Source organism: Acomys minous, assembly GCF_964271855.1.
Source record: "Acomys minous genome assembly, chromosome: 7".
Lineage (NCBI taxonomy): Eukaryota > Metazoa > Chordata > Mammalia > Rodentia > Muridae > Acomys > Acomys minous.
In genome coordinates this window covers 41,682,310-41,703,414 of record NC_140488.1, presented here as the reverse complement: position 1 = coordinate 41,703,414, position 21,105 = coordinate 41,682,310, and the positions used below count along the sequence as shown (strand labels likewise).

Below are 21,105 nucleotides of genomic sequence, written 5' to 3'. Positions count from 1 at the left end.
CCAGAACCCGCCCTATTTATTATATACAGTGAAATGAGGACTCATGTTTATTATATTCAGATGAACAAGGAGGCAGATTAGCTAATCCCGGTAAGGGGTCTCTGTAGGAGAACAATCAGAGCATGCAAGTATCCATTGAGAGGAAGCTGTTGTTTATAATTTTAAACATATGCTGTGAACATCCATACTTGCACCAGGAAAAGGACTGGCCATTCTGATGATTCTGAGGCATTGGGGTTCTTGTCATGGCCATGATTATGTGAACAATACACTTTCACTCAGGATTTATCCACTCCCCACACATAGTACAATGCAGACATGTATGCAGGCAAAACACCCACTTTATGGAACTAGTAAATTCTCTTAATTGAACATCCGCAAAATATATTTGCAAAGTACAGTGTGGGCTAGTTACTATTTGAATATTCATTTACTCTTCCCCACAACACAGTTACCTAAGACTTATACCATTGCCGTCAGTTTTCAGATGTACAGATAAAGAAATTGAAGTTCAGAGACACGAACGTATTTGACTAGGATCACAACACTATATTTTTTTGTATTATTTTTAAAAGTGAGGCACATGTGGGTAGATGACTTTCCTCAAAATCACAGAGCTTTATAGAGGAAAAACCAGAAAATATGTCACCTAATCCTTGGAAGTCCCGTAGTAACTAAAGGAACAGTCAAGGGTCTCAGGCAAAGCCTCTCTTACTGTGGATTTTTATTTTGATGCTCTGATACAAATTATTTCCTGCTTCATTTGATTCCCTAGAGGTGGAAGTCATCTTACCATTCACTCAGGGCTGTAAACAGCGAAGCTTGTTTTTATAGAGTAAATGCTGGCTTGATGTCACCTTGAGTAACCTGTATGACAACAATAATAACTGTAAATGGTGAAGCGTTGAAATAGTGTGACGCTGTCTCAAAGATTACAAATAAAATTACCATTTAATTAAGCTATTCTCCTTCTATGTATATATTTAGAGTAGAAGGCAGTGTCTTTAAGAGACTCTTTGTCCACTTGTGTTCATAGCAGCTGCATCCACGATAGCCAAAAGGGGGAACCTCACAAATATCTATAAGCAGATGAAGCAAACATATGTAGTAAATACAAATTTTTGATTGTTGTTTAGCATTATGATGGAAGAAAAATTTGAACATGATACAATGTGGTGAATCCTGAGGGCCTGAAGAACACAGTAATAAGACAAATATTGTATGATACTAATCGTAGGAAGGCACAGAGGAGTTACATTTGTATTGAAAGAAAGTAAGATGAGTGCTAGGATCTGGGGCCAAGGAGAATGTAGAGTTGCTTAATGAGCACAAAGTTTTAATTTTGCAAGACAAAAAGGGCTGATAAGTATACAATAATGTGACTGTTCTTAGTACGACTTAAATATCCACCTTAAATTTCTGGAGAAAGTAATTTATGTTGTAGATACTTCATGAGAACAAAAAATAAAATAAAGAGCAGGGTAGGGATATGTGTGCTTAGCATGTATAGACACTGGGTTCAGTCTCCAGCACACAAACACACACACATAAACACACACACACACACACACACACACATACACACACACTTATGCACATGTGCACACACACACTAAAAAACCAAACAAATAAAACACAGAGAAGAAAAAGAAAGAAATGAAACAAGAGGTGAAAGATTTGATCATAGTGTTTGATCTTGTACTTCTACTTACTGAGTGTATTTGTGAAAGTAATTTCGCTTTTCTGGACCTCTCTTTGCTCTGAGCTTCTCTTTACTCAACAGTAAATGGGAATAATAACAGTATCTACCTCCTAGGGCTTGTGTGAATATTATGTATAATAATAAATATATTATACTATAGTATCTAGCATATGTTCTGCATTAAATATAAGTTGCTATATTATTACTATTACTTGTAGATGGGAGCACTAGTAAAAATTCATTCTCTTGTATGTGACCATAACTGTGCCTTGCCCATACTTCCTCAAACAGAACAAAATGTGGTTCATATACCTGATCAGGCATTTCCTTATTTGACATGATAGCTTTCTGGGCCACAATGAAAATAACAGAAAGGTAACAGCCAAGTAGAAAAAAATGGCAACAACCTACAATCAATATCTACTTTCCCCCAATTAATTTAATCTTATATATGTGTAATCATGAATTCTCTGGTAAAGACATTGATCTCTTAAAATATTTATATTAATTCTTTGAGAATGTCATGCAATATATTTTGATCATACTCACCTCCAAGTCCTCTGTTTAAGTCTTCCCGGATCCACTTCCACCCTCCATACACCCTCAGTTTCAAGTCCTCTTTTTTTTTATTTAATAAACCTTTGACTGACTAATTAGTTTAGTACATACACTTCTGGGTATGGCGCCTTAAAGAAAATTGATTTTCTGAAGCCACCAACTCTCCATAGCTCCTAGGTTAGTGGTAGTAGTTCATGAATTCCGGTCCCAATCCATGCTATTATTTATTCACTTTACAGCCTGATCCCATCCCTCTCCCTCTCCCCTCCCAGTCCCTCCCTCATGCCCCCTCCTCCATACCACTCCCCTTCTTCTCAGAGAAGGGGTATCAACCCACCCTAGCACATGAAGTCTCAGCAGGACTAAGCACATCCTCTCCTACTCAGGCTAGACAAGGCAGTCCAGCTAGGGAAAGGGATCCTAAGGCAGGCAATAGAGACAGAGACAAAGGAAACTCACATGTTGAGAAAGCTGCTACATTATGTATGTGTGGGGGGTCTAGGTCCAGCCCATGTAAACTCTTTTGTTAGTGGTTCAGTCTCTGTGAAGCTCCATGAGGCCAGGTTATTTGACTGTGTAGGTCTGCTAGGATATATTGTCTGGCTTGATCTTTTACAGGTCTTCCCAGGCAAACCACAGCTGCAGTGAGTTTATAGGTGTGTCGTTCCTGTCCAGATGCCACTTTTGTGCTCTGGTCCTCCCTGACCTCTGGCTCTTACAACCTTTCTACCTCTTTTCTATGAAGGTCTCTGAGCCTTGGCAGAGGGGTTTGATACAGATATCTCATTTGCAACTGAACACATGTGGATACGTTTCCCCTGTCTTTATGTATTTAATTAATTTACTCAGATTACAACTCAATTGTTATCCCATCACTTGTATCCTCCTGTTCCTCCCTCCCTCCAGCTTTCACCCTGTTCCCCTCCCCTAGGTCTAAGACCAAGAGGGAACCTCCTCCCCCACTATATGGTCATAGGCTATCAAGTCTCATCTTGGTAGCCTGCTTATTCTTTCTATGAGTGCCACCAGGCCTCCCCACCAAGGTGGTCAAACATTGGGCACCAGAGTTCATGTCAGAGTCACATGCTGATACGTAGCCTCAGAACTTTGACCAGTTATGAGAGAAAATAATTTTATGTTTTAGGTATGTTAGTTATTTAAAATGACAACTTGCTGGGATGATGTGTATATTACATTTTATTTTCTCTTGAGATATAAACTTTTTGGAGATTATTTCTACTGGTTTTTATAAAAATGAAACTAAGTTTTGTAACAATGAAATTCTGCTAAATAAGAAAAATACGATCTTGCTTTATGGAAATGAAAATATTTAATTGCATATCTACTTTTTTAGCACTTGTTTATCAAATAACTCCTTGTATAAGCCTTACAAGTTTTGGAGTTCACCCTTTTAGGGAAATATTAGTATGATCAAAATGAATTACAATACCATGTGGATGGTTTTATGCACTATTAAGTGTATTCATTTGTTGTGTAAATTCACGGTAAAGACATTGCATTGATGTGGAGAGGGTAAAAGAAACAAGTCTTTGTATTCAAATGCTTAAGATTAGTGCTTGGTACAGATAGGTATGTGATACATATTTGGTGGATTTTGAGTTAGAAAATATATCACAAAAATTGGCATTTAGGCAAGATCTTGAAGAGCAAATAAGAGTTGGGTCTATGAAAACGATGATAGGTACTCTTAACAAAAAGAAAACCAGGAGAAAGATCATGTTGATGAAGAGAGCGAGGGAATAACCCAATTGAGAAATGGGCCTCAGAACTAAACAGAGAATTCTCAACAGAGGAATATCAAATGGCCAAGAAACACTTAAAGAAATGTTCAACATCTTTAGTCATCAGGGAAATGCAAATCAAAACAACTCTGAGATTCCATCTTACACCCATCAGAATGCCTAAAATCAAAAATTCAAATGACACCACATGCTGGCGAGGATATGGAGAAAGAAGAACACTCCTTCATTGCTGGTGGAAATGCAAACTTGTACAATCATTTTGGAAATCTATCTGGTGCTTTCTCAGAAAACTTGGATTAGGGCTTCCTCAGACCCAGCTATTCCACTCCTTGGAATATACCCAGAAAATGTGCCACCACACAACAGGGATATATATTCAACAATTTTCATAGCGGGTTATTCATAATAGTCAGAACCCGGAAACAGCCTAAATGTCCCTCAGTTGAAGTATGGATAAAGAAACTGTGGTACATTTACACCATGGAATACTACTCAGGTATTAAAAACAAAAAAATCCCGAAATTTGTGGGCAAATGGATGGAACTAGACACAATCATACTGAGTGAGTTAACCCAGAAGCAGAAAGACTCACATGGTATATACTCACTTATAATTGGGCACTAGCCCAAAAGGCGTGTCCCATGAAAGTCTTCACTTAGCAGGAAATTGGGATAGATGTGAGGACATCCTACTGGGACTTTAGGTAAGAGAAATATAGGAGATGGGGAAATAGAAGGACCCAGAGGGTCCTAGAAACCTACAAGAAGAACATCGTGACAGGTGGATCGGGGCCCAGGTGGGTCTGCTCAAACTATTGCACTAACCAAGGACAATATAATGGACAGGACATTCTCCACAGTTGTGTGGAGAGCCGGGACTGACTCTGACATGAACTCTGGTGCCCCATGTTTGACCACTTACCCTTGGTGGGGAGGCCTGATGGCACTCAAAGAAAGAATAAGCAGGCTATCAAGATGAGACTTAAGAGCCTATGACCATATAGTGGAGGAGGAGGTCCCCCTTGGTCTTAGAACTAAGGGATGGGAATAGAGTGAAAGCGGGAGGGAGGGAGGAACGGGAGGATACAAGTGATGGGATAACAATTGAGTTGTAATCTGAATAAATTAATTAAATAATAAAAAAATGTAAAGAAGAGAGCAAGGGAACAAGGGATAGGGGTTTGAATGATGATTATGCAAGAGAATGAATCACAGAATTTATCCATGAACGTTAAATTGGGGCCAAATCGCAGAGGTCCTTACGGGGAATTCTAAATAATGTAGCTTTTCCAACATGCAGTGGAAAGTCCTTCAAGTGTGTTTGGAGCAGTACAGTTAGATGATTAATGTTTATTCTTTAATGAAGATTTAATTTAACAGCAAATGTCCAAAATTAATTAAAAACAGAAGGTGAGAGTAGATGAAGGGTGGCTAGTTAGAAAAATAATGTGTGATTCCAGATTAGCAATAACGAGGACCCAAAGTGTGTTGCTGGCAATAGGAGTGACCACTAGTTTTGAAGTCTAGACATGTTTGTTACTTGGATATGGAAAGAAAAGATGAGGAACAAAAGACAAATATCACATAATTTTCTTATATGCAAAATCTATATTTAAAAAGAGACTGTTTAGAAAAAAGGAAGGCTGTAGGGAGAAGGCGAGGAGGACAATACAGTATGGAGTGTGAATATGTACAATGTACATGGGCATGCACGTGTGAAAATGTCAAAATGAAGCCCATTATCCTGTATAATTGATATATGCTAATATAATATAAATATATGCTTAAAATAATATATGAGTAGAGAAAAAGACCAGGTAAGATATCATTTTGAGAAAGAAGTAGTTTTCTTTTGAGAGATGCTGGGATTCTTATTGGACAATTTGACTTTGAAAGGTAAGTCAAGTAGCAGTAATTGATTAAATAAGCTGTGTGCTTAAGACGAGGTTTCTGCTGATTGACTGAACTGAACTGGACCCTTAATTTCAATGAGGTTTACTTCAGTGGCACTCAGTCACTTGGGAATAGAAAGAGTACACTTCACAGTGTACATTCTGTCTACACTTGGATTTCAAGTGGGTTCTGAGTTATTGAACTGAAGCTGAATACTCTGTATTCAGTTGATCACAAGATTTGGCATCCTTTATTATCCTTGGCTGAACATAAAATATAAGCACTGTTGTACTCTCTAGGTTTTAAACCGCTTGACTATGTATTGAGTGCTGAATCCAGTGATGTTTCCTATAGTCCTATGTTCTTTACTGCTCACCTTAGTATGAGTGTCTGTAATAAATAATTGTATGTTCCTGTATGCATGCACACATGTTATGGGTAAGAGGTCCATGCCAGGCAAATACAGTGATGCAAGGTCCACCTAACTTTTGGAGACAGAATCTCTCACTGACGTTCATTTAAGCTAGACTGGCTAGCCAGTGAGTTTCAGGGATCTACCTATTTCTGGTTCCCCAGTGCTGTGGTTACAGGCTTGTGCTGCCATGTCAAGCTTCTCACACTGTGCTGGGGAGCTGGCCTCAGAGCCTCATCCTTTAATAGCAAGCATTTACCAAATAAGTCATCTCCTTAACACTATATATCACTTTTTTTTTTTACATAGATGTACTTCAAATTTTGTTCAGGAGCCTCACCTTCAATTTGCAGCCAATTTTTGACTGTAATATTTTGTTTTAATCACACCATTCGTAGCAAAATGATATATTTATAATCCTGAGCATCTATTTCAAGTAGTAGGTAAAAGCAATACTAACAATATGTCACAATAGTGCCTCAAAAATCTGGGTGTGGAATTGACAGATTTCTGCATTTGGACTTGTACTACCGGTTCCTTTTGTTCATCACGGTCATTGGCTCTTTTGCTTAAGTACATGTCAGAGTTCCTCAGGAATTCTGACAGCCTGCAGATTCCAGGCTGTAGTTCCAATAGGAGTCTACAATAGAGCTTTGACATCTGCAGTATTTTATTTTTCTTTTACTGAAAATTAATTTTTTCATACACTTTATTCTGATTATGGTTTCCTTTTACCCAGGTCCTCCCTAGCCCTTCTCTCATCCAAATTCAACTTTTTTTCCCTTTCTCTCATTAGAAAACAGGCATCTAAAATAATAAAATAAGATAAAAAAACAAACAAACAGAAGAAGAAGAACCAAAAAAAAAAAAAGCAGTAGAAACACAGATGCAGAAACATGTATGCTTGCACACAGAGAAATTACTTTAAAACACAAAACAGAAACTGTGATATTTGTGCCAAAGTCCTGGAAGGTTAAAAACAAAAAAGGCATGACAAAACATTATGAGACAAGGAACCTCCAAAACTACCATTTAGTTTGTTTTGTGTTTGCCATCTACTGCTGGGCATGAGACCTACCCTTAAGAGTAGTTTCTATACCCAGTGAGACGTGATGGAGAAAATTAATTTTCTTTTGCAAGTGATTGTCACTTGGATGTAACTTTGTGGTTACAGATGGGAGCTCTTTTCCTCTCTCCTTCTTAGCACTGGAACCCATCTGAATTGTATCCATGCAGGCACTGCGCATCCTGCCACAGTCACTGTATGTCAGCCCTGCTGTTTTTCAAAGACCTTGCTTTCTTGGAGCCCACCATCCCCACTGGCTCTTGTAACCTTTCTGTCTCCTTGTCTGCTGTTCTCTGAACCTAGGGAGGCCATGGAGGGGATTTGATGGAGGCATCTCATTTAGGGCAGAGTGTACCAAGGCCTCTCACTCTCTGTACAGTGTCCAGCTGTGGGTCCCTGTGATTTGTTCCCATCTACCTTAGAAGGTATCTTCTCCAATGATGGCTGATCAAGATATTGATCAATGAGTGTAGCAAAATGTCATTAGGAGTCATTTTATTGCTCTGTTTCTTTAGCAGAATGGCAGTCTTTCATTTTCACCTACATCCATGGCCTATTCAGGCTCAGGATCTTGGCCACCCAAGCAGTGCCAGGGATAGGCTCCATTTCATGGAGTGAGCATTAAATCCAATCAGATAGTGGTTCCTTACTCTTAGGTGCTTTGTGTCACTATTGCACCAGCATTTCTTGCAAGCAAGTCACCATTATAGAGTGAAGGGTTTGTACCTGGGTTGGTGTTGTACCTATCTCCTTTGGTAATTTACAGAGTATTTTCTAGTTACCATAAACACTAGTCAGGGGTGAAAGTTCTAGGTAGGCACCAGCATGACTTCTCTATGTTTAATGAATTGTGCAGGTGTCGTCTTTAGCAATAGGGCCTTACTATTAGTTTATGGAGAGCAACTGATACCCTTGGCATTAGCCTGGGTTGTTTGAGGGGTTTTCCATGGGACTATTTTGGCCAACAACTCTGTTAGATGTAATCCATTTCTACGGCTGCTGGTTTCATTAGGTGACAAGAGATATCTAATTGGGGCTCCATCTCTCCCAATATTTGGCAATTCCATTTAGATATCTATTGTTTTTAAATTACATGTATTAACAGTATTATCTGTAGGCCCGGCTAGTAATCAATTAAGACATAGACACTTGTTATATTTTAAAATAGCCTTAGTTAACGTGGGGCAAGGCAGATATCAATCCTCTAAACTACCTCCCATAGTGGGGCAGGCCTGGGATCCCTGTCTCAATCCCATGCCACCTGTTTTTAATAACTTTTATCAAGTTACCTCTTATTCATAATACCAAATACTTGTTAGTGTTTTTTATCTGGGCCGGATTCTCCAACCACACTGGCCATGTTTTTCTCTTCATTCTAAGCCATGGCAGCCTTCTTCTCTTCCCCTCAGCGCTCTCTCTCTCTCTCTCTCTCTCTCTCTCTCTCTCTCTCTCTCTCTCTCTCGCAGTCTTTTTGTTTTTCAGAATTTTTCTCTTTTAGTCCAACCTAACAGATATCCTTTATATATGTATATATTTTAGGAAGGTTCTGCTTCTGCTGTATTGGGTTTCCATATGACACCTCAAATGACTCTTAGTTTTAGCTGCCCCTCCTCATATTCTTCCCCTTAGCTTCTCAAGCTCCCCATCCCTGTTTGATCCTACTATTACATACATACATACATACTACACACACACACACACACACACACACACACACACACACACACACGGCCATCCACATCTTATGTATTATATTTCCCCTTCCTAGGGCGCTCCCTCCCCTTAGTCCCTTACTCTCTACCTGACCTCTGTGATTTTACAGATTGTACCTTGCTTATCAATCACTTAATAGCCAACATCCAAATATAAGCAGCTACATACCGTAGTTGTTTTTCTGAGTCTGAGTTACCTCACTTAGGATGATATTTTTTTTTCTAGTTCAGTACATTTGCCTGTGAATTTCATGTTTTAATTTATTAAATAGCTGAGTAATATTCCATTAAGTATGACCATGCTGGGGTGTGTGTGTGTGTGTGTGTGTGTGTGTGTGTGTGTGTGTGTGTGTGTGTGTGTGTGTGTAAACCATAATACAAATTCAGATGTGTTCCTATGGAGTACACCTTGCTTTTTGAGACAAGGTCTTTCATTGGGACCTAGGACTTTCAGATTAGGCTGGACTGGCTAGCTAGTGAGCTGCAGAGATCCACAAACCCCTTCCTTAGCAGTGCTGGGATTACAAGTGTATCCTGTCATGTTCAGCTTTTTATGTGGTTGCTGGGGGCTTCAAAAATAGGTCCCCATGCTTATATGGCAGGCATTTTACCAACTGAATGGTCTCTCCAACTCCAAGATTTGGTGCGTTATTGATAAGCAGGCATAAAACAAAGGAAAACTTTCTGCAGCATAATATTCAAAATCCAACAGCAACTTTTCTCTGTACGAAGCAGTCCCCAAAACATTAGTGTTTAGTGGAATTCTATTTATTGGAAATTAGGACGTGTGTAAGACCATGGATATAGAAAATGTTATGTTAAGTGAGATATCCCAGGAGGCACAAAACCACAAAACCACATGTTCTCTCTCATATGTGGATCCTAGCTTCTAAATATTAAATATACATATTTAGGTAGAGGCAGTTATGGGCTGATGCCAAGATACTTGAGAGTAGCACATAAGATAGAAAAATCACTAGGCATGTGTCTATATCAGGGCAGTCAAATGTTCTTTTAAATAGTTATGTAAAAAGTCTACAGTGTTCTCATGATAAATAATTCTTGCTGGCTCATATACAATGCCTAATCACTCCATATTACTCTACTGTAGATATTAACAAGATTAAAAAGTTGCCATATTGACTTTCCAAAACAGACATAAATCCTTCACTGTAATATTTTTGTTAATGGGATGCCTCAATTCTGACCTCAGGAAATGAAAATTCATTTTAGGAACACCTTGGGTGGCAAAACCAGCGGCAAAAACAGGAAGAAATTATTCAAAGAGAAAGCAAGACTAAAAATTAAAAACACCCACAGTAACACCGTGCAAGGGAAATACACTATAAACATATATAATTGATGTGTTTCAGTAACTACAGTTTAAAAACAAAAATAAATGTTAAAACTAACTTAATGATTTTATTCGAGCCAGATAAAATTCCAGCATAGAGGAGGAGAAACTGGCACAAAGTGCCACCCCTAGCACAGAAGCTATTTGCAATTTCCAGAGAAGCTCCCATACACGGCAGTGCCAACAAAAATCAGAGTCCATGGCAGAGCTTTTGTAGGTTTTTTTTTTCTTTCAAGAGAGATAAAGAATATGAATTTGGATGGGTAGGGATCAAGGGGAGGAGCTGGGAGGAATTGGGGGCGGGAAAAGAATATGATCGAAATATATGTAATTTTCAAAAATTGAACAAAATCTTTTTAAAAGGAAAAGGGGGAAATGAGAAAAAAAAATGAATGAAACCAGGATGGTGTGGGCTCAGCTAGACTGAGCACAATACATTCTGATTGATTGGAAGTGACAGAAATTTTCTCTGACCTCCCTAGTTAATGTGCAAGAGCAAGCAGAAAGCACATTCTTTAGAAGAGGTGTGCTGTCTATAAAATGAAACTCTATCTATGATGGGCTGTATTTCTTATGTTATTACCAAAGGGGAGAGTTCCAACCATGTTTCTCCATTACTTGGAAGAGGTAAAATAATCAACTTAAAATTTAGTAAGGATTTGTGGGCCGACTGTGTGAAAAATAGGAATTACTATGAACAGGAAATGTAACTGTCTATGAGAGCAAAGGGGACTAGCGGGAGGGGGAAGAATTCCAAGGGGAATAGAAGGAGATATGTTCAAAATAACTAATAAACTTATTTGAAAGTGTCCTTATGAAACCCAGGCCCATGTACAACGAATATTTGCCAATTAAAATTGTTTATTACCAAAACAATAAAACCCTTCAATATTCAAAATATTACCAGGGTTTGGCAAAAAGCTCACTAGGTAATGTTTTCCAGTGCAAGCAATGATGACCTGAATTCTTTTCCCCAGAACCCATGTAAACTTCAGGAGCAGTGACACTTGTCTATTATATTACTGTAGTGCTGAGAGTAGGGGCTGTTAGATCCTGAGAAGATAAATGTTTGCTCACCCCAAATAGGGAAGACATAAGAGAACAAAGTAGGGATACACCCAAGTCTACCTTGGTGAACCAATGAGTTTTATTGGGATTACCTATAGGAGTATGGGTGAGGGGTTACATATAGGGTAGAAGTGACTCAAAAAGAACTGCATCACCAAAGCCCACCCTGACATGGGTGACAGCCCACAAAAGCTGGAAACCTGGAACATGCTGCCCAGCCTGCAGGCAGCTTAACAGATTGTAGAGTATTCTTACCAGGTGGCGCAGTTAATCTGAGCCTGTTGAGACAGCTTGGCTGGTTTTGTTGTTTCTAGACAGTTTGGCTGGTCTCTGCTTTTTCCAGGTGGCTGAGCTGGTCTGGGTCTCTTCCAAGCAGCACAGCTTGCCTAAGTGTCTCTCTCAGCAGTCCTTACTGCTTAGATACACTTGAGGAAGGTGGAACCTAGTGTTAGCTTCAGGCATTTCCTGAAACATTTATTTCCTGAGCTTAAGGAGTTTTCTGGCAGAAAGGAATGCTTTACCTCCCATTAGAACGCCCAGTCCCCACCTTAACAAAACTTCCCAAGATGGATATTTACCTCAAAGGAAATTGTTACACAACAGAGGGGACACAGAAAGACACCAGACTTGGGCCCCTGGCCCCCACACACACATAAGCATATGCACCTGCACACACGTGTGCAGATACCTATATATCATACAGCATACACGAATTTTTAAATGCTTTTACTTATCATGTCAATGCAAAATTATTAATGCATTTGTAAAATAATTTATATTTTCATATCAAGTATATAGAATAATATAGATGTACTATACTATTAAGACACATATCAGTTCAGACTAGCTATGGTTTTGTTATTAATATCCATGTGTCTAATATCTGTCTATATCAAACCTATATCATAATATGTATGAGCCTGTGTCAGAATTACCTATAAGACCTACTATAGTACAGATTTCCAAGTGCCTAAGTTTCTGATTGATAGATGTGGGTGAACTCTGAGAATCTGCATTTTTAACAAACCCACGGACACTGCTGCTGCTGAAGAGCTAATGAGAACCATGGTCTTAATTCTTTCAAAATTCAAACTTGCAACCATTTTCCCACTGTGTTAACATGAATAAAAACTGGACAGTAGATACTGTTGTGATTAATATTGTTAGTTGCTAATACCATAGATTGTACATCATTGCAAATCACCAGTATCCTGCTTGTTGCTTAATACTGAACAATTGTTGATATGAGTACATGTTCCTTGGATCTTAGTGACTATTCCTGAGTAAAGCTTTATTGGAGGCTTAGCAAAGAAGAAGCATTTATTGGCTTCTTTGCTCTCCATGTTTGTGGAGCTATGTCTATGCTCATGGTCATGACCAGCATGTTATCAGGAAGTAGCCCCTACAACACTGCAAATTAGCATTCAGGAAAAGTTTAATCTACTCAGTACATATTCAAAGTATTAATGTCAGTTAATTTGATGTTTAATGTAGTCATTGGCTTTAAAAACAACTTTAAAATATGAAATGAACAGTTTACTATTTTGAGCTCAGTGAAAAGAAAAGATAATAATACAGACTTTGTGGTCGATTTTATCATGACACTAATTCATGTCTGAATGAGCCCTGGTCTTCACTACTACATGGTGACCGTTGTGCTCATCTGTGAAAGATACAGTTCCTTCCTGTCTCTACACACTTAAGTATTTCATCTGTCTTCTTGTTTCTGAAGAAAAATAATGAAAAACTAATGCCTTTTCATTAAACATTTTTTGTTGTAAGAACACAAAAACGGCTTCTGAGCCTCCTTTGGCTCCTCCTGTATCTGAAGAAGAGGATGAAGAAGAGGAAGAGGAAGAAGATGACAATGAGCCCCCGCCTGTCATTGCACCAAGACCAGAGCATACAAAATCAGTAAGTCAGAAAGACAAATATGGTATGTTTTCTTTAATTTATCTTTCCTGATTTTATATAGATACATAAAATCATATATACACACATTCAAAATATGTCCTGAAAGTAATAGTGGAACTATCTACCGCAGTGGTTCTCAGCCTGTGGGTTGCTACTTCTACAGGGGTCACATATAAGATACCCTGCAGATCACATACTTATACTGTGAATCATAACAGTAGCAAAATTACAGTTACAAAATATTAAAGTAATTTTATGGTTGGGGTCAGCAAACATGAGGAACTGTATTAAAGTGTCAGCACATTAGGAAGGTTAGGAGCACTTCTCTAAGGGAGCAAACTATAATAATGAGAAGGAAATTTGCAAACGGGAAGGGTAGACATGAAAGTATGAGCGCATATGCTCCATATGAAATGTATACTTGTGTGGAAATTCCCTATGTAACATGTACTGTAGACAATAAATATATACAATGAGTTTTTAAAGGATCTTTTCAACATATAAATAAATAAACCTATCAGGTTAGGAACTAAATAGAGCATGTGAATATTGGATATACCTTCCAAACCTAAACACTTCGAAATTTTGAATAGATCTAAAACTTCATCTATTTAGCATTGTTAGTAAAATCCTACTGAAGCAAGAAAAAAAATCAGTGACTGTTTTTCAAGTACTCAAAAACCATTTTGGAATGGGTTTTGTAGCACGTTTTAATTCCATTACTTAAGAGGCTGAGCAGACAGGATCCAAAGTTCCAGACCAGCCTGTGCTACATAGTAAGGCTCTGGCTCAAAACAAGACAAAGGAAACAAGAAAAGATGGCATGTTTGTGGCTGAGGAGAGATGTATGAGTTGGTGAAGTGCTTACTGAACAAGCATGAGGACATATGTTCTGTCCTTCAGTCCCAGCATTGTGTACTTCAAATCCCAGTGCTAAATAGGTAGCAACAAGCGGATCCCTTGGGCTTGCTTATAAGTCAGTCTAGTGATCTTCAGGTTAATGGGAGACCATATCACTGAAAATGAGGCAGAGAGCAATTGAGTGACATCAACTGGCATTCACACACACATGATACACATGTATATACATGCATGTGTGTGTATACTCAAATATGTACAAACATGTACACATACACATAAAGGTTCCATTTGGAATGTAATTTTAGGGCATTGTTGATCAACTAAAACCTGTTGGGCATCTCTTGTGTTCCCAGAACTAAAGTATAAGATACGAGCCTGGGGGCTGTAAAGAATGGCTCATCAGTCATGAGTGCTTTCTGGTCTTCCAGAGAACCCTGGTTCCCAGAAGCTATGTTGGGTAGCTCATAGACCATCTGTAACTCGAGGATCCTATGCATTCTTTTGAGCCCATAGGTCCTGGGACACACATGGCACGCAAGAGTGCGCGCGCACACACACACATGTGAATTTATAAAATAATAATTTTAACAGTAATATGGGCCTAAAATTAATCTAAATCTTTTGTTATTTTTGAGAGTTTCATATATAAGTACTCTATTTCCATCATTTCCACCCTTCCCTCTTGCCCCGCAACTCCTCTCATGACCCCCCCGACTCCCTCTTAAATTTGTAACCTCTTCTTCTATAATTGTTTTTGTATGTTTGTATTACATAATCCAAAAGCAACAGTAAATGGGCCCAGTTTTGAGGTCATAATTTGAAAGTACAAGTTTATCCCATTCAATGACTTACTAATAATACCAAAAAGAAAGAAAGGAAGAAAGAAATCCAAATGTAACTACAAATTATAAAACTGGAGAGGTAGAAATAAGGAAAGCAATCCATGTGAACCAGATAAGAAGAAGTACGAAGGGAGTGGCCAGAAGATCAGAATGAGCAAGGTCGTGGATAGGGACCTCGGATCCTTTAATGCATGTGATATGCCTTAATGTTCTTTAACAACAGTCCCTTCCTGCCACACTCTTCCTTACCTACTGTATTAATTGTGGCATTGGGGCGGGCATGTTTATCTTTCAGATCTATACTCGTTCTGTGGTTGAATCTATTGCTTCACCAGCAGTACCAAATAAAGAGGCCACCCCACCTTCTGCTGAGAATGCCAATTCCAGTACACTGTACAGGAATACAGATCGGCAACGGAAAAAATCCAAAATGACAGATGAAGAGATCCTAGAGAAGCTACGTGAGTATTTGCCCATCGTAAAGTAGTTCTCACACAGCGCCTGGCAGAAGAATTGGTCCTTTGGAGGTCTGAATCCCCTTGACAGACCGTAGGATCCAAGGTGTCATGGGTGCACACATGGCTCAGCAGTGCTCCAGTTTGACAAAATACTCAAGATTATGACAGATTCTCTCCTGAAAAATGCCAAGGAGCGAGAAATTGTATTTATTAAATTCACACAGAATGGCTAGATATTTGTACCAGTGGTCCCAGTTTGACTCCTAGTAGTACCTTATTCTGTGTTTCCTTTGTCTGATAAGATTTAGTAGCATGATACATTAAGACAAAAAGGGACTATCACTTTTTACACTTTTTTTTTTCCAGCTAACAGAGCAGAGCAAAGGAAGAGAGAAAATTCATTTGTTGGCCACACGGAGGCACTATACACATGACAATGGGCCATTTTTGCCACCAAGGAGCTAGCTGATGATAGTTTTGTTTTGCTTTTTTGGTTTTTTAGTTTTATTTATATATATATATTGTTGTTGTTCTTGTTTACCAATTTAGATAGGACTACTGTCATCTAGATGATAAGAAGCTAAGGATGCTGGTAGGAATCATAGAATATCCAAGACACCCCCCGCCCCCGCTTCCCCTTCACAGCAAAGTTATCATTTGGACTGAATAATGACTTTATGTCTATTGCACTATTGTCATTGGAGGGAGAGAGACTTGGGGAGGTCAAGGTTGAAGGTTCAGCTGTCAGTAAGCACTTAGAACTGTAATTGCTACAATTTACTAAACCGACTCTCATATACTCGATTAAATCTGCCTCTAGCGTTAGTGTCCACTGTTTGCTATAATAAAAGGCACAATAATTCTTACATGAGGAGCGCTATGTGAGTGGCCACTTTCCATACATTACTGGGGTTCATTTTCTCTACAGTCACTTATGGTAGATTTTAATGTTTGTATTTACAGGACACTGAATGTAGGCTTTAAAATGCTTGAGTGACCTCGTCACCAGAATAATAAGTGGTAGACCCAGAGTTTGACCTCCCATCTGAATGCCTTTAAAGCTTGCACTTTTGCCATTAGCCACTTTGGTTTTGCATAACTCAACTACTTGTGTAGAAAACAGAAGGGAGAGATAAAAGAACCACCAGGAAAATGAAGTTCAATGATCCAGATAATCACTACATTTCTTCCTTTGTTTTGTGCATGTGACATGAACTATGATGAAGATTACATTAGACTTTTAAAATTGGACACTCATGCATTAGTAAAAATGACTATTCTCTGGTGTCTCTTTTGAACCCCGGTGCTTTTGTTGTCACGAACATGGATTTACACATTTCATAAGTAAGCTGTTCAGAAACTGTTACATTTCTGAACCACAGTTTTGCTTACAGACTGTGACAAATGCTACAGCTGGGAACTTTCTGGCTTATTCATTTTGTTCTGCATTGAGGAAAAACAGAACAAACAGGAGAAAGAACTGACCTCACTGTTTTTTTAACATACATTTATTTTATTATACATGGATAAAACAAACTACATACAGCAGGGAGAACCGTGAGACAATCATGAGTTATATAAATGTTACATTCATAGTGATCTGGCTATTTGTATTTGTCAAACTTGACAGAAACATCTTTCCTATCTTGTTGGATTAAAATTTCTGAATGAAATTCAATATCTATCCCATCTCTATCATATCTATTAATATCTATCATATTTTTATATTATTAATGAAATTCAATATCCATGATATCTCTATCATATCTATTAACTTAAATCCTTTATCTTGATCTAAAAAGATCTTATCCCCTAACCAACTAAACTTGATTGTAAAACTAAACTACCTGGTCTTCAACCCCTCTCAGAGACTTGAGAAGAAATAAAACTTAAATGCCTGAGTGAACTGGTAGTGCAGGTTAGCAGCTTCCAAAATGATGAAATGACTGAGACAGTTTACTGCCTGAACAGTCACCCAACACTATGACATCTTTGGCCTTCTAGCCCAATATCTCTGCCAGACTTATTCACATGGCAAGAACTATTGAGGACTTGCTTACCCCCGGTCTTGGCAGAGTTCCACCATTGACTCTGCCTGCATCTAAGCATGCTCATTTTTAGGCAGAATTCTGTCTATGGCAGAAACAAGGATGCTTTTCCCAGTGGCTGGTTTGCCACATGTGAAACCATAAGGAGGTTCTTTGATGCTCATCATCATCTTTGAGGTCAGCTGGGAATTGTCAGGAGTTAACTTGTTTTGTTGTCAAAGAATCTTTAGAACAATAAAAATATCTTTAAATGCCATATTCTGTGGGTCTCTGAGGCTTTTCAAGAACTTATTAACTATTTTACCATATATATCTATAGAATCATATCTATCTTTTAGACTTAGGATATATATTCTTGTACTAAATCAGACTAGTATTTGACATGACAATGATTTGCATCAATATACAAAATTCTATATCAATGACTTAGAGATAACCTTCTTTGTGAGTAACATTAGGGCCTTGAGTTAAGGAGTAGGTTCAATCATCTACCTTTTGTTCTATCCTCCCTCTATATTTCTATATACCCCTTTCTTTCTTTTTGGCTCCTACCTCCTTACCTACAGATGAAAGATAAAGGAAAAGAGAGAAATCCTTGAGTTCAGCCTAGTTTTCCTCTCTGTATAGGACCAATATAAGACCAATAAAAACTTATGACCACCTCCCAATGAAAATAAGCACTTATAGACCAAGAGAGCAAACAGAAACCTACCCAACTCCCCTTAGGGGGAATGAGACATCGTTCTCTTAAGGTTTCTTCAGGCTGAATTGGGGCATATAATACCTTAGAAGGGCCTCAAAACATTAGGGAAATAGTTAAGCAAGCCAAGGATTGCATTTGTGGCCCAGTTTGTAAATGTTGAGATATTCCAGGCTTAATAGGAGTCCTGTGTAGGACAGATTGAAATACTGGACCAAATGGGATCAGAAACTTTCTACAACACCATCTGGGAAGCTGTCCAATTCTGATGGGTACCAGCAACAGAGGTGTCTAGGGCTCGAGCAAGGAGGATGTAGGATGTCAGTGTCCATCATGCTGAGAGGAATGAATCCTGTCAGGTCTGATCCAGCATCGTATCCAGTTCTTTTGTTCTGAAAACATATCATTTCTCACAAGCATTATACAGTTCTAAAGCCATTGTTGTATGAGATATGGAGGATGCATGGAACAATTAAGGCTTGTTCTCTGCTCTTTGTATGAGCAGAAGTAAGACATCTGCAAATCTTCCTTCATGCCATATGAAGAATGACTTCTAATAATAAGCCACAGGGATTCTGTGATCAAAATGGAGCCCTGTCTATGCATAGGCATTTGTATCTGTGCCAGTCTCAGAGCTTCTCCCCATGTAGTGGGATTAGCAATATAAGATACTTGTTATCTTGTTCTGCAGTTTGAATTATTTACATCCCAATTGCTACCTCCTCCCTCAACACCTCCCCTCCCTCATCCCCTTCCCCTCCCTCACCTAGTCCTTAGAAAGGCCAGCCCTTCTCCCCTAATGTCTGCCCTCAGCTTATCCAGTGTCCCCTGTACTACATATAACCTCTTCCTCTGTGGCCCGGCAAGGCCACCCTACACTCTCAGCATTCCACCCATTCAAGTCTCGGTAACTGTCCCTATCCCCCACTGAGTGGAGTCTCTCAGACTCCTAGGAGCTCCCCTGCTAGCAGGAGAGCAGATAATGAGGATTGTGGCCTGAGCAGGTCTCTGCTTGGCCTGCTTGCCTTGTGTTTATCTGTATCTGAGCAGTATGCTTCAGGTGGGTGGGCAGAGAGAGACCAAGGCCTGGAGTTGCTTTCAGGCTGGTGGCTAATGCAACCCTGTCCCGTGCCTGAATTCAGCTCTGAGGGCCACAAGGTTATGTTCCCAGCTGGGAAGCAGCTGGGGTGGGGGTGGGGCCTACGTAGGATCAGATCTCCAAGCTGTTCAGAAGTTCCACAGGCTCTCTTGGGATGGCAGGGATATACTTGTCTGCTCTGTGACCCAGCCAGGCTAGGCCAGCAAGCAGCTGGGGGCGTTGAGAGAGATAAGAGCTCAAAGGAGCTCAAAGGAGCTTGGGTGCCCCGCCCTCTTTCTCGGGAGGCAGCTAATGTGGATTGTGCCAGTGCCAGGACTCAGTTCTGCTCTGCCTGTTCCCTCTCTGTCCCGGATACAGCAAGTAGCAGAAGGGCAGTGAGAGTCCAGAGCTGTAACTATATGCCACAGTCCTTCTGCCCTGGATCCCGCAAGCAGTGGACAGGGAGTTAGAGCCCGAAGCTGCAGGGAAATCCCACAGTCCTTCCCAAGATGGCTGTTAACGTGTGCTGTCCCCTGGGATTTTTCTGTGGGTAACTGGGTGGCTAGGGGTTGAACCCACCCGTGCCCCACACAATGTGGAACCCTCTCACCTGGGAATCAGCAGCACTGGTGCTTTGTAGATCTCAGTTTGGTCTTTAGGTGACTGTACACTTCTGGTTTTCCTGCTAATCAGACGCAATGTATGATCGATGCTGCCATCTTCGATTCCTCCCTAACTCAACTGTTTTAATGAAAATTAAGCTTATGTTTGTTTGTTTGTTTTAGTTTTTAGTTTGCTTATTTGGTTGGTTGATTTTTTTTTTTTTTAAATACGGTTTCACTGTGTAGCCTTGGCTGTCCTGGACTAGCTTTGTAGACCAGGCTGGCCTCAGAATCACAGAGAACTGCCTGATTTTTCTTCCCCAAGTGCTGGGATCACAGGTGTGTGACACCATGCTAGGTGAGAATTAAGTTTTAATGAAAAAATTTGTAAAGAAAAAAAGAATCAAACGAATGTTTTTCTCTATTGAATTTTAAAATTCTTTACTGCAGACGGCCATTTTTCCTCCAGCAAGGAGGCCACCTATGTCTGTCAGCTTTTCTTTGTGCTTGTGAATCTTGCCAAGGAAAACCTACTGAGAAATAGAAAAGCCATCTTAGGAAGTAGACATCTCAAATTCAAACCACGTAGCCCCTAATACACACTCTCTATGTTCCCTCAGTGCTTTTGCACACTGACAACCAGAAACATCATTTAATCCTGCCTGGTCTCAGTCTCTTACCTATGAAATGGGTATAAGAAGCATAAGTACGTTTAAAATTTTTCTCTGTAGGATGGATCATAAAAAGAGAGGTACTAGAGTCAGAAATCCCTACCAATGCTAGCCAGTTATTTAATTTTGCTCATCCTCTATTCTTCATCAAGAAAGTTGGGATATAATAATAATAATAATAATAATAATAATAATAATAATAATACCAACTTCATAGCATATGACAATGAAAACCTCAGCAAATGTATCTGGTTCATAGTGTGGGGGGGGTCAACAAATGCTTGTTGTTTTTTAATATGAGTAATCTGTCTTCACACACATCCAGAAGAGGGCATCAGACCACATTATAGATGGTTGTGAGCCACCATGTGTTTGCTGGGAATTGAACTCAGGACCTCTGGAAG

At 39.3% G+C, this 21,105-nt stretch overlaps 1 protein-coding gene across 7 annotated transcripts in view; it reads left to right on the top strand.

Annotated features, from left to right (window-relative positions):
* PAK3 (p21 (RAC1) activated kinase 3) overlaps nt 1-21,105 on the top strand; it is a 278,537-nt gene that overhangs the window by 208,753 nt on the left and 48,679 nt on the right. For all 7 annotated transcript variants that reach the window (XM_084789227.1, XM_084789225.1, XM_084789224.1 and 4 more), the window contains 2 exons: nt 13,310-13,441; nt 15,440-15,605. In XM_084789227.1, coding sequence (XP_084645353.1) covers nt 13,310-13,441; nt 15,440-15,605 — 298 coding nt within the window. The remainder of the gene's footprint in view (nt 1-13,309; nt 13,442-15,439; nt 15,606-21,105) is intronic.